This window comes from Bison bison, unplaced genomic scaffold (assembly GCF_000754665.1).
Source record: "Bison bison bison isolate TAMUID 2011002044 unplaced genomic scaffold, Bison_UMD1.0 scf7180017864066, whole genome shotgun sequence".
In the NCBI taxonomy this organism is placed as follows: Eukaryota; Metazoa; Chordata; class Mammalia; order Artiodactyla; family Bovidae; genus Bison; species Bison bison.
In genome coordinates, this window is record NW_011494638.1 from 7,059,230 (window position 1) to 7,072,782 (window position 13,553).

The following is a 13,553-nucleotide window of genomic DNA, read 5'->3' on the forward strand; positions in this document are numbered from 1 at the left end:
AATTTCTACAGTATTCACATATCTAAGCAATAGGTGATATTTACCCACCATCACTGTATAAATTCCAAAATTCCAACTCTGAGAAAGTATATCCACTTTGTTTCTATCATATTTATCACACATGAGGATACCTCCAAAGGGAAGAAGAAATATAAAAAAGTAACGATACATTTAAATAGAATTTTGTAAAAGTTCTTTTGTTCTTTTAGACATTATGACCAGGTTAATTTAATAATTACACAAAGGCATCCTTTGTGGTACATATATGACAGCAATATTACATCTCCTTGTAACATTTCATGGAGAAGGCAATGGCACCCCACTCCAGTACGCTTGCCTGGAAAATCCCATGGATGGAGAAGCCTGGTGGGCTGTAGTCCATGGGGTCGCGAAGAGTCGGACACGACTGAGCGACTTCACTTTCACTTTTCACTTTCATGCATTGGAGAAGGAAATGGCAACCCACTCCAGTGTTCTTGCCTGGAGAACCCCAGGGACGGGGGAGCCTAGTAGGCTGCCGTCTATGGGGTCACACAGAGTTGAACTCGACTGAAGTGACTTAGCAGCAGCAGTACATTTTAAATGACTGAAACATTTTTGTGCACTGAAGAGTGGAAAGGAAGTTAGAAATTTGAAAACTAAAAGGGTTTTTACTAAGTCACAATGTTTTTCCAGCTTATGGATAGTTTTGGCTTAATCATACACTCACGAGTGAAGACAACTTGAGAAAATGAGAGCAAAGGAATAAACCTAATGGAAGATATACCACAAGGATAACAGAAAACAAAGACTGAACATTCCTTAAAGGCTCAAAAAAAGCCGGTTATAGGCATGCAATCACCCATTTTAATGATCCCTGAGCACATATTTCCTGAATTACCTGACTTCAGGGCTAACTTCTCAACCAAACATCTCTTTCTCTCTGTGCCTGCCGTCAAAGTGCAAGATACAAACAGTGAGGTACATGGTGCCTATGTAGCCTGTGTGTGGGGAGGGTAGAGAGTTAGATGGTAGGAAATGGGTGAGTGAAGGGACATGAGCTGACTTCATGGTGGACCACACAGACATCTGACATGTTATGGCAATATGACCTAACTGTACATAGAAAACAGAATACATGGGGTGTAAATGTATGTAATTTAAAAGAACTATGCTCATTAAATAATTCCTGCAAATGCCACACTACTTAAGACCTAATGATCAGTCAATAGGAGATCACATTTCATTAAAATGAAAACAACAACAATAAAAACTATGATTATAAGCAACAGTATATAGAACTGCCACAACCTCAATTAAAATTACATACTCTGTTCTCCTAGTTGGACATTCTTAAAATAAAATATATTCTTTTTAAACCAATAAAGACCTGGTTTATTTATCTTTAACGGGCAAAACACATTTCTTAATCTGATCTTCACTAAGTAGCAATACATCAGCAACCTTCTCCATTTTAAAGACTACATTAATCTGATTTCTGTATATTATTTATACAAAAGCTAAATGTGATGGGCAGTACCCTGTCCAGGAACTAAGGTATAAATTGTCCTGTACCTGTTCCTCTGGCCCCTATGTCTCCCCGAACAAACATTCTTTGCTTTGCTCATTTAACTGAAGTTATTTATTATATTTCTCAACTTAGTAAGACTGACAATATTATTTGTCTCTATACCTATTTACCAACATATTTCAGTGTCTATCGTTAAAGCAAAATGCATGAATTCATCATGCAAAATACTAGGCTCAAAACAGACATCTTAACCTGTGTAATTAACACTTTACCTTGACAAAAGCATCATCTTCCACAGAAGCATCTCCACTCAACTCATCTGCTTCCTGTTTTTTACCTGCGAAAGAAGGAAAATGGGCTAACAACCAATATTTTATTACTTTAAGAGCAAAAAACATTCAGGCAAGTTTACCCCGAGGTATCACTCTCCACTCCCAAAATCATCTGACAAAGCAAATGCCAACTGCTTATAAACCACCTGGCCATAGCTGTCCCAAACCAAAAAAAAAAGCTTTATGAACAATGTTATGCTGTTGCGTTTCACTAAAATAAACTGTGCAAATAATTAATCCTACTTATGAACCCATCATCTTCACTGACTTGACATATGAGATCCATTTTTCTTTACACCAAATTCTCTACCTTCAATTCTCCCAGAAGCAGCATCACCTTTCAACAGTACTCTACTAACTATACATAACCAGACATCTGATAGCTAAATTCAAGACTCATATCCCCCATAAAGCCTTCCTAAGTTGTTCTTGTCAACAAGCTTTATCTAAAATACAATTCTCACACTTGACACCTCACAACCCATGACCAGCTGACGGCATACTGCCTTGTTCTGTCGGGTACCTCTTGCTCATCATTTAAAGAAATACCTGCAGTACAGTGACTGCTTTTATGTTTATTTTGTGTTTCTCCAAAGGCCTAAATATTAAGTAGTGCTTTAACATGATGACTGATTTAAGGCAAGTAGAAATTACTTCAGACCAAAAACTGTTAACAGCTTCCAGACAGACTACAGGCCTCCCTGACCCAACCCTCAATTTCAAAACTTTGAAAATTGGTGGTTGGAATTTTTTTAATGTTTTACACACACACACACACACACACACATACACACTTTCCACAGATCCAAGGCTAAAAGTGCCTCACACACACAGGTTTTCCACAGATCCAAGGCTAAACGTGCCCCCCTCACATACACACACACACACACAAATTTTCCACAGATCCAAGGCTAAAAGTTTGTGTTTTCAAGCAAGTCCATAAAAATCTACTTAGATAACCCATAATGTATCAGAAATGCTATTTTTAAAAAATCACAGCTGTTAAAATTTTACTACTAAGGTTTTAAAAATTTATTTATTTTGAGATGTTAATGGATGTCTTCTCCTGAAGCCAACTAATCAACCTTTCCTTGGCCTAAAACAGGAACTGCCACATACCTATCTCAAGCTTCAATGACCCCAGAGGAGAGAGTTTGGCTGTGAGGTAACTGTAAAAAAAAAAGTTAGGTTAACCCCCTTTCCCATGTCTCTTCACCAGCTCCTATCTGCCATCTAATCCCAATTGGAAATCCTTTCCATGAATGAGAGATAAAAAGGGAACGAGATACTGGTTCTTCCAGGTATGTGAAGATGAAGAGTAAAGAGTTTTCTTTTATCCAGTGAGGTAAAAGAGGTCTTCATATCCCTGAGGGCTTGTGTGAAACAAAAAAGAAACAAAATGTGGAACTTAGTGGCATTTGTATTTTAGAGAAAACACAAATTAGAAGCTACTACAAGGGCAATGAGGGAAATGTTCCTTCCTTAAAAAATAAAACAGTATCAGGTAAGAAAGAGCTTAGTAAACTGTTCTATCACAGATCACAGAAAAAGCAAGAGAATTCCAGAAAAACATCTATTTCTGCTTCACTGAAGCCTCTGCTAAAGCCTTTGACTTTGTGGATCACAACAAACTGTGGAAAATTCTTAAAGAGATGGGAATATCAGACCACCTTACCTGCCTCCTGAGAAACCTGTATGCAGGTCAAGAAGCAACAGTTAGAACCGGACATGGAACAACAGTCTGGTTCCAAATTGGGAAAGAAGTACGTCAAGGCTATATATTGTTACCCTGCTTATTTAACTTACATGCAGAGTACATCATGCGAAATGCTGGGCTGGATAAAGCACAAGCTAGAATCAAGACTGCAGAGAGAAACATCAATAACCTCAGATATGCAGATGACACCACCCTTATGGCAGAAAGTGAAGAAGGATTAAAGAGCCTCTTGATGAAAGTGAAAGAGGAGAGTGAAAAAATTGGCTTAAAACTCAACATTCAGAAAACGAAGATCATGGCATCCGGTCCCATCACTTCATGGCAAATAGATGAGGAAACAATGGAAACAGTGACAGACTTTATTTTCTTGGGCTCCAAAGTCACTGCAGATGGTGACTGTAGTCATGAAATTAAAAGACACTTGCTTCTTGGGAAAAAAGCTATGACAAACCTAGACAGCATATTAAAAAGCAGAGACATTACTTTGCCGACAAAGGTCTGTATAGTCAAAGCTGTGGTTTTTCCACTAGTCATATATGGATGTGAGAGTTGGACCATAAAGAAGGCTGAGTGTCAAAGAATTGATGCTTTTGAACTATGGTGTTGGAGAAGACTCTTGAGAGTTCCTTGGACTGCAAGGAGATCAAACCAGTCAATCCTAAAAGAAATCAGCCCTGAATATTCATTGGAAGGAGTGGTGTTGAAGCTGAAACTCCAGTACTTGGCCACCTGATGCGAAGAGCCAACTCATTAGCAAAGACCCTGATGTTGGGAAAGATTGAAGGCAGGAGGAGAAGGGGACAGGAGAAAATGAGATGCCTGGATGGCATCACTGATTAGATGGACACAAGTTTGAGCAACTCTGGGAGTCTGTGATGGACAGGGAAGTCTGGCATGCTGCAGTCCATGGAGTTGCAAAGAGTTGGACACGACTGAGGACTGAACTGAACTGAACTGATGCTAGGAAAGATTGAAGGCAGGAGAAGAAGAGGATGACAAAGGATGAGATGGTTGGCTGGCATCACCAACTCAATGCACATGAGTTTGAGCACGTTCCAGGAGATGGACAGGGAAGCCTGACATGCTGCAGCCCATGGGGTTGCAAAGAGTCGGAAGCGAATGAGTGACTGAACAACAACCACCACAATATAAAACCTTAAAGCTCTGAGAAGAAATAAGCTTTTTAAAGCTACAGGATTCCACCACCCACCCCCAACACCCACATCACCAAATAACCTATAGAGCAGAGCTTTTGAGTGATATTCCTTCAGATCATTTGCAAATACTATTTACTCTATAAATATAAAATGCATTTGTATTTTATAATTTGCAAAGCACTTTAAAAAAGTTCAGGTGATTTTTTTCTAGCATCCCACAGTACATAGGGCAAGTAATCACAACTTTACAAAAGAGAAAATGAACCAAGGTTACACAGCCTGCCCAAGGCTAGTAAATGGCACTGTCAGACTGAGAAGCCAAGGCCTCTTCATTTCCAGGACTAAAATTCTTTCCACTTCATCTTACTATGACCTACTTAAAAGACATTATTTTAGTAAGAAGTGGTTAACTCAATTTATAGATACCATCTTTGAAATGGAAGCCCTCAGCATAATGACAAGCTACATATACTATGCACACTCCATGGCGAGTTTCAGTTTCCTTAATTTACTTAAAGGAAAACCAAATTACACTACATCAACAAAAACAACAGATGCAGTCACTACCGCTGCTCAAGCAGCTTCCACAGTGCAGGCACTAGGATACACGCTTCAGATATATCAATGCATGTACTTTATCCTCTTAACTAGCCCCCTTCTACAAAACACTGAAAAGTTAATCAGATTACAAAGCTAGTAAGGGCAGTGCTTCAGTTTAAACCCAGGTCTACTCCGCTCCTCAAAAACGACAAAAGCTTAGCTACAATGTGCCAGCAGTTAAAAATGTCATCTCTTTTAGCATGAACAGAGGCTCCACAAGCCACATCTGTAAAATTTTAAAATGAGAGAGTCACAGAGATTATGTAACTTGTCCCATGACAAACAGGCAGCAAGAGACAGAGATACAGAGAAAGGTCCAAATTGCTATCCTTTATTGTTTTTAACAATTGTATCACATGAAAGCACTGGACACAATGTGTCATCAGCTTATAAACATAAAAACTAAAAGGACAAGATTTTTCAAACATACATTAATGAAACTAATAACCTTAAACTGACATTCTACACACTAATTTTTGACTGCTCTCATAATCTGTAACTGCATTTATTTACACATGTTCAATTAGCAACTATATTGTAATCTCTTCCTTTATAAAAAGTATCATCCTTCCCCCGAACAAAGATAATTCACCTCTCAGACAGCTATGATGTTCATCATCCAGCCTAGAACCTAGTACAGTGCTACATAATGAGCATTATATAGATCTCGAAAGATGACGGTGTAGTTTCTAAGCTGAACGCTAGCAGTAAACAAAGTTCAGACTTTTATTCAGCCTCACTGTAACATGCCAATCAAATCAGCATCATGTACAACCCCATATTGTCAGTAAGGACTGTAAACTTGGAGTTGAATGATACTACAAAGTACATCTATAGATTTCTTACTTTTATGATGTCACAGATAAGAAATAACTCAAAAGTCAAATCCCACTTAATTCAACAAGCACCACCAGCTTAGACACATTTTTGTACAGTCAGTAACCATTTATACCTCATCTCCCATGTAAGCCTGTGCTATGAAATGTCCTATAACAAACTAATAAATGAATCTTTTGTCCTTCAAGGAATCTGGCATGAACCAAAGCAATATGAACTGGTCCAGAGGAAAGCAGCACCACCAGGATGAGGAAGCTAACTCAAAGTGCAATGTAAAAAAAGCCTAATTAATGCTTTGAGGAACAAAACTAAAAAAGAAATTGAGCATAAAGATAGTCTGAGTAGCAAAATAAAAAATGGAAGCAAAATCACTTATCATATCTCAAACTATCATAGTAGTAACATACAGCTATCTTGAAATTACATAAAATACACTGCAATGTTCTTTGCACGATTATAGAGTCAAAAGTAAAAATACACCAAAGGAAGAAGATGTTAAAACACCTCCTTATTTATGCATTGTAAGTTTGTATAGGTCCACAAACCCTTAATGAAACCACTGGGGCCAGACATGTTTTAGAACTGTCAGATTTTAAAAGAGTACAATAGTATATATACCAATTATTAATTTAAACCTCCCAATGGCTTCTGGAACAGTCTCTCAATTTATCACGGAAATAACATTATAAATAGCTTCATTTTTGCCAAACTTTTCAGAATACTTGTGTTTCAGAATTAAGAATACATATTTCAAGATGAAAATTTGGTTTTCTCCTTATGTTCTTAAAAGGGTTGGTAATTTTCCTCTTCAAGTTCAGAAATACCTCCAAACACAAAAACAAAACAAAAAATCTACTTAGTAAGTAGAGTTTAAAGTAATTTGCCAAAAAACTTTGTGGCTGAGTAACTTCTCCACTAAATATTAACGGAAGTTATGAAACGCACAAAAGGGTCAGTCACAAATTTCTGTTAGAGAAGAGGGAATAAGACTGAGACCAGGCCAAATAGAACAATGTTAACGTTTCCAGCAACAACCTCTCCCCAACTGCACGAAATCTTAAAATAATCATGTACTACTGTCTTGTGTTAACTGTTTGCATATGTGTTTTAGCCTCTCTTGTATTAAAGAAATCAGATTTCTGATTTGCACATTGTGTTAAACATAGCAGTCATCCCATAGGTCATTTTATTATTTTTAAAAAGTCTACCATAAAGGTAATTCATATTCACATAATAAAATAAATCTGAAAAATACCAAATACATATTTTAAAAATCTCTTAACTTTATCATCTAAAGACCACCAAACTGAACATCCACACATACCTGTGAACATTTGCATAAGATTTTCAAAGGCAGCAAAAATGTAACTGAGTTCTTAGTGGATTACTTTTGTATCCTATCAATTAAAAGAAAGTAGTACTGCTTAACTCTCAGCATTTTTGTGCAAATCAAGTAAAGCAATATGGAAGTTTTCTGAAAACTATATAGAGAATTAATCACATATATATGCAAATTGAGACTAATTGTGTAAGGTATAGAGAACTAACCAACAGGCAGAAAGGGATGAATGAAAATGATGCTAAGTTTCAATGAGGCTAGAGCACCCAGTGGTTCTTTAGCTGCTTGAGAATCACCTGGGGAACTTTTAGAAAATACTGATTCCTGGGCCCCCCAAAGAGTAAACAAAACCAACTCTCTGGGGGGCAGGAGCCTTGTATCTGTATTTTTTTAAACTTAAATGACTCTAATGTAGGTCAGATTGAGTGTAACCAAAGAAGTTGGAGTAAGAATATGAGGAAGGTTACTATTTTCAGATTCTCCAGACTAGAGCAAACTTAAATTCTGCCTACCTTCCACAAAACACCTAGAGTAGGTATAAACTTGTATTAGTTCTCAAAAAGGTAAAAAACAAACAAACAAACAAAAATCCTTAAACATAAACCTCTTACAAGTACATGCACATGTACATATACAGCTTAGATAAATAAAATGTAACTTCTGATAAAGTCAGAGTGGTGGAATTATGGGCAATTTTCACTTTTTTGTACTTTTCTGGATTATCTAGTTTTAAAAATGAAAATATTTCACTTTTATGATCTGGAAAACAATTCTGTAAAGCCATAATACAAACTATTCCAGGATACCAGAACTAGAGGCTAACTGGGACTGTGGAGTTTATGGTGTGAACGGTTAACTCCTAGAATTGCACCACACTGAGGCCCTTTTACTGTCATATGTGAGATCTTAAATAAATCAGTAGATTTCAGCCGTAAACCCTAAGCCATTATTCAACCTCTTCATTAAAGTCATTTCTGATGCCACCAACTGGTAATAATGATTGCTTTTTCCTCTAATTCCTAGACAATTCACACTTCACTTTACATGAGTTCATGAAAGAGAAAGTCAGAATCTTCTGCCCTTGATTCAAAATGCCTGGAAGGTGAATGACATGGGAGAAAGACATTTTCTTAAAGTACTAGAAAATTTTACCTATCTCTCCACCAAGATTGTTGATACACACCATATTTGACATGATAAAATAAAAGTAAAAAAAGTACTTGGATAATAAACATAATCCACCATATACAACTGCATAAATCGAATGCTGGTTTTAAGAACAGAGGTAAAACTGCCTGATTTTGTGAAATGAAAATGACATATACAACTTTTGAGGTCAGACAATATTCTAGCAAAAGTTATGAGGCTTTCCAACACAGCAACAACTTGGTAAGGGAGAAAAGGCAGGTGCCCATGATTCGTGTGTTCTAAAAGTAAGTGTATTTCACATATCAGTGTTTAAGGAGAAGCCACTAGTGTTTTTGAGAAAGGCACCTTAAAAAGAAAAATCATATAGAAGATAGTAAAGACTATTAATCTCTGATCCAGTGCTTCCTACAAAGAAATATGCAGTTAAAAGTAAGCACCAAAAAAAATATTTTTCAAAGCAGTTGTTAAGAAAGTCATCATATGACTCTTGGTATTCATTCAACAAATATTTTCTGAGCACCTCTTATGTGCAAAGCAACCTGCTAGGCATTACAGAAACTAATGTAAATAAAAGACTGTCCTTACCCTCACAGAGCTTCTAGCCCAGTAGGTCCCCAAAAAAGATTTGATACTTTTGGCCTCAGAATGCTTCTCAATGCCACAGTTCTGATTAAAATTTCCTTAACATCCAAACATACTACAGTTAAAAAAAGTTACAGTTTACTTTGATACTATATTAAATTCATTTTATGTGGTTGATTACTATATTCTTATTTGGCATACATATTTTAGAAAGCTTAACAGAGAAAATATGCAATTAATTATACTGATTGTGTATACTGAGTATGGCACTTTACACACATAATCAAGCATTATGTCTGGATAAACCTGTAACCCAAAAATATACTCTATAGTGGGAACAAATCAGATTTTTAAAAACTTAAAGTATTGTGAGTTTCAATTCAGTTAAATACTGACTACATATACTTCTGAATACTGCACTGATTAACTACTTTAAGTAACTTTTGCCAAAGTTTAGGTGACTCTAAAGGTTGAAAATGCAAAAGAATGATATGCTATTTACAAGTGAACCAAAAGAAAGTTTACATCTATAATCTCTAAAAGAGGCTAATGAGGAGTTAGTTCTACCTGTTTAACCGCTTTCTAACACACACCCAAATAATAACCATAAATCTCACCGGTGAAGCTTTCTTCTACATAGCAAAGAGAATGAGAAAAGGTTCAGAAGTGAGAACCAATTAAGCTACAAATTTCACCATACCAACTACAAGCAGATAGATTTTTACAAATATGTTAGTCATAAATATTTGGACTCACTATAACATTATCAACATTTGTTACAAATTTGTGAGTTTGTGCTTATAACAGTATTTTAAAAATATCCCACAAAATACTTAAGAATGCAGATTCCTTTTCCTTTAATCTGTCAAAACACAATCATTTTAACACAAAAAATTTTCTTAAGAAACAGGGCTCTGCACTTGTAAGAGAACAAGCTTAATATTTCACCTAAGAAATGTTACGACCCATCAAGCTTCTCTCGCCTTATCATTCAACACCATTTAACTTTTACTTGCTACATTAAGCCACATCATCATAAAAATTATTTATTTTGTCTAACAAGCTATTAAATGTTTTATCTTGCTCTTCTCTACATGACTGCCTCTAAGTAAACCCTTTCTTTATTCTTTTCCTATTTTATTTTAGTATGCTCAGCTGAAGAAATCTATATTAACTCAGGAACTGTGAGCTTTCCTGTGCCTTTCTTATATATGTATTTTAACTCAACAGAAAGATTTTTTCTTCTGGCTCCTGGTTACATATAATTATTAAATTTTAGAATTAAGAGACACTTACAGATGGTCTAGTAAATTTTCCACTTTTATAAAAAAGTAGACCCACTGAAAGAAAAGTAGTATGATCAAGATAAAATTATTTTCAAGACAGATACTAAGTGAAATAAGATGTCGCAAAAAGAACCTTATTCTAGAATAATATTTCATTTTAAAAATCTGTTAATTACTGATATATTTAAAGTTTCCCTATTCAAATTTGATGCCTAAAAGTTATTTCTAAACTTAAAATTTAAAATAATCTTATTTATAAGCATCTTAACTGTAAATTAATTCAAACCAGGTTCTTAGTTTGGGGTTTACATTATATTCTTTGTAATTCATAGGATTTTGAGAACAATGATAAATGGAACTCAAGGAGACAAGAACTATTTATCACACATGTCCCAGAATGAGTCTGATGAAGTACTCAGTTGTAGTCTGCTGCAGACAAATACTTAATATTGCAACTCCTAACTAAATACCATAAGATACCTTAACATCAGGATTATGGAAAAATTAAATTTCAAGTATCCTTATAATCTATACAAGAGGGAAAAATTAACATACTTATTTTATACACATACACATATATACCTATGTACATATGTATACTGAAAAACTTCTTAAAATAGTTTATTGCTGAATTTATTTCTAACGGTAAGATGAAGTTCCTAATGACTGAAAAAGAAAGGGATACACACAGAAATTAAAAGTAGGTGAAAATAAATACATGAGATTTACTTTACATGCTAAGTCATTAATCAGCTTGAATAACTTGGGACCACAGTGAACATACAACATCTATCAAACTACCACAATGTGCTAAATAAATGACATGAATCAAAATCATTATAAGAAATCACTGTAAGAAACAGGGTTAATTCCTGATGTACTTATTCCTGAATTTTTTTATGCTTCCTCATTTTGAAATTGCCTCTGGGTTTGTCAGCAGAGGCTTCTCAACATGCTTCTCTAACCACAGGGAAATGTATCTCTCAAAGTTATATACTGGGCAAGAATTAAGTGAAAGCCACATATCTTCAAGGTAACTCCTGTAAACTCCATTTCCACCAGTCATTCCTTTCGTATCCTGGAAATGCTTCTTAGCCCTTTTTAATTTCCTTTGGCACAAACAGGAGACTCTTGCAAAGGTAAGAAAACTCACATAGAGAGATACCATCAAGATGTCCCTGGTCCTGATACTCATACAGATTGCTTAAGCTCAAACTTGACTATTCCCTTCTTTTCAAAGTTATTCCATTCAACCATTTTACTGTAGCTGCAATCAATCTGGTCTACAGCAGAGAGTAGCAAATCGATCACTTCAAGCAGTAAAGAGTGTTAGGTTTAAAATGCTGCAGCTGCAAGGAAATTGTAGGTAGGTACCAGGATTCAGATACCCACACAATGCCCACCCTCTAACACTGTCCTTATGGGACAAAGCGAGAAATCCATAGTTATTCAAATAAGGATTTCACCAACTAGAACCTTTTAAACATATCTAAGCCCCACTTACATTGTTAAAATGTTAACTTAAACCACCTTTACCTATTCACTAAATCACCAAATCCCAGAAATATATTCTGGCCTAGTTTAAAAGTTAGAAAATTGAAATCTTTAATATATCCCTGTAAGTTAAAACTTTTTTTTAAAGCTAATTAGTCATGGATTTTTGGATTCTTTTCCCCCTACATTGTTAGTATGATTGGTGAGGTCTTTTTGAGTTTTACTGAAAATTAGAATGTATAATGGCCTAAATGCAAATTAAGTTCACCAAGACAAACAAAATAGTAAATACAAAGGTTATAAAATTTTAATATACTAGAGAAAACAGCAAGGAGCCAAGGTGAAAGATTTGGTAGGAATTCCATCAATACTCTGCCAATTGTGGGGCAAGGTAGACATGTTTTAAACCATATTTTATTCTTCAGGTCTTCACACTATGAAGGAAGAAATATTATGAAACTTGACTTTGTAATTTATTCGGAAGCAATAAAGAACTGGTCTCACTTTCAGGACAACTTCAGCCAAATCTTAAGGGCTACTAGTCACCCAAAGCCTGGCAACAGTACTTTTCTTCCTTGACCCAACAAGGCAGAGTGCCAGAGGGAAATAGCAAAGAGTAGCACTATATAAACAGGGCAAGTAGCATAAGAGCAGAGGCAAGTTATATAACCAAAATATATTTTAAAATATGTTTATAACTCGTAACAACCTTTGCCTTTGGTTGGTTTCTTGTTTGGAGTATCAGTTGAAACAGTTAATTCAATATTATCTGGATCGCCTCCTTCCTCTTCAATAGCCTACATTAGAAAGAGAAGTTAATATGCTACACAGTCTATCTAAACTTATTTTATAAAAACGAAATGAAAAAAAATCAGCAAACCTCAAGCCTCAAGACATTAGAATTGCCAGTCATTTCATAAACCAACTTCACAAAGGAGCAATTAAACTACACAAGTGAGAGAAACTTTCAGGAGGAAATATCATTAGGTAGAAAAATCACATGGAGCTTTACACTTTACCTAGTCGAGAAAATTAACTATCACATATTATCATACTGAACAAAACTCTAAATATTCTCAATTGCAGAAAAGTTGCTAGCTACGAAAGTAAAGAAAAGGAGCTTCCCTAATGTCTATAATGCAAACTTAGTTCTCCTCTACTGTAATTCCAACGCTCACTCAAACCAAAAAGATAATCAGGGAAGAAAAAGCAAATTACTGTGCTAATGCAAAAACTGAAAACCCAGCGGACAAACCTTTCTCTTACCCACCCATCAAATCCCACTACCAATTCCCCGCTAGTATGGGGAGAAAACGGTTGGGCACAATTAAACGGTAACTTTGCAGAAGTCACCAAAGTAACCAGTCCCTACGAGGCCAAGAAATGCACGCGCTCACCATCGCTAAAGACTGGGGACCGAGTGCCTCCCGGGTCTCCACGATCGCCCTTTGGAGGCCGCGCCGACCGGCCGCAGCCCTCGGCAGCCTGGCGGGGACGTCCTGGGGGAGGCAGAGGCGCGCTCGGCTACGGCGGCCAGTCCCGGGCGGCTC

At 36.1% G+C, this 13,553-nt stretch overlaps 1 protein-coding gene across 2 annotated transcripts in view; it reads right to left on the bottom strand.

Moving 5' to 3' along the window:
* Positions 1 to 13,553, bottom strand: part of SLTM (SAFB-like, transcription modulator) — a 43,989-nt gene that overhangs the window by 29,867 nt on the left and 569 nt on the right. For both annotated transcript variants that reach the window (XM_010836818.1, XM_010836819.1), the window contains exons 3-4: positions 12,713 to 12,800; positions 1,783 to 1,847 (exon numbers count right to left, since the gene is read on the bottom strand). In XM_010836818.1, the coding sequence (XP_010835120.1) occupies positions 1,783 to 1,847; positions 12,713 to 12,800 (153 nt within the window). The remainder of the gene's footprint in view (positions 1 to 1,782; positions 1,848 to 12,712; positions 12,801 to 13,553) is intronic.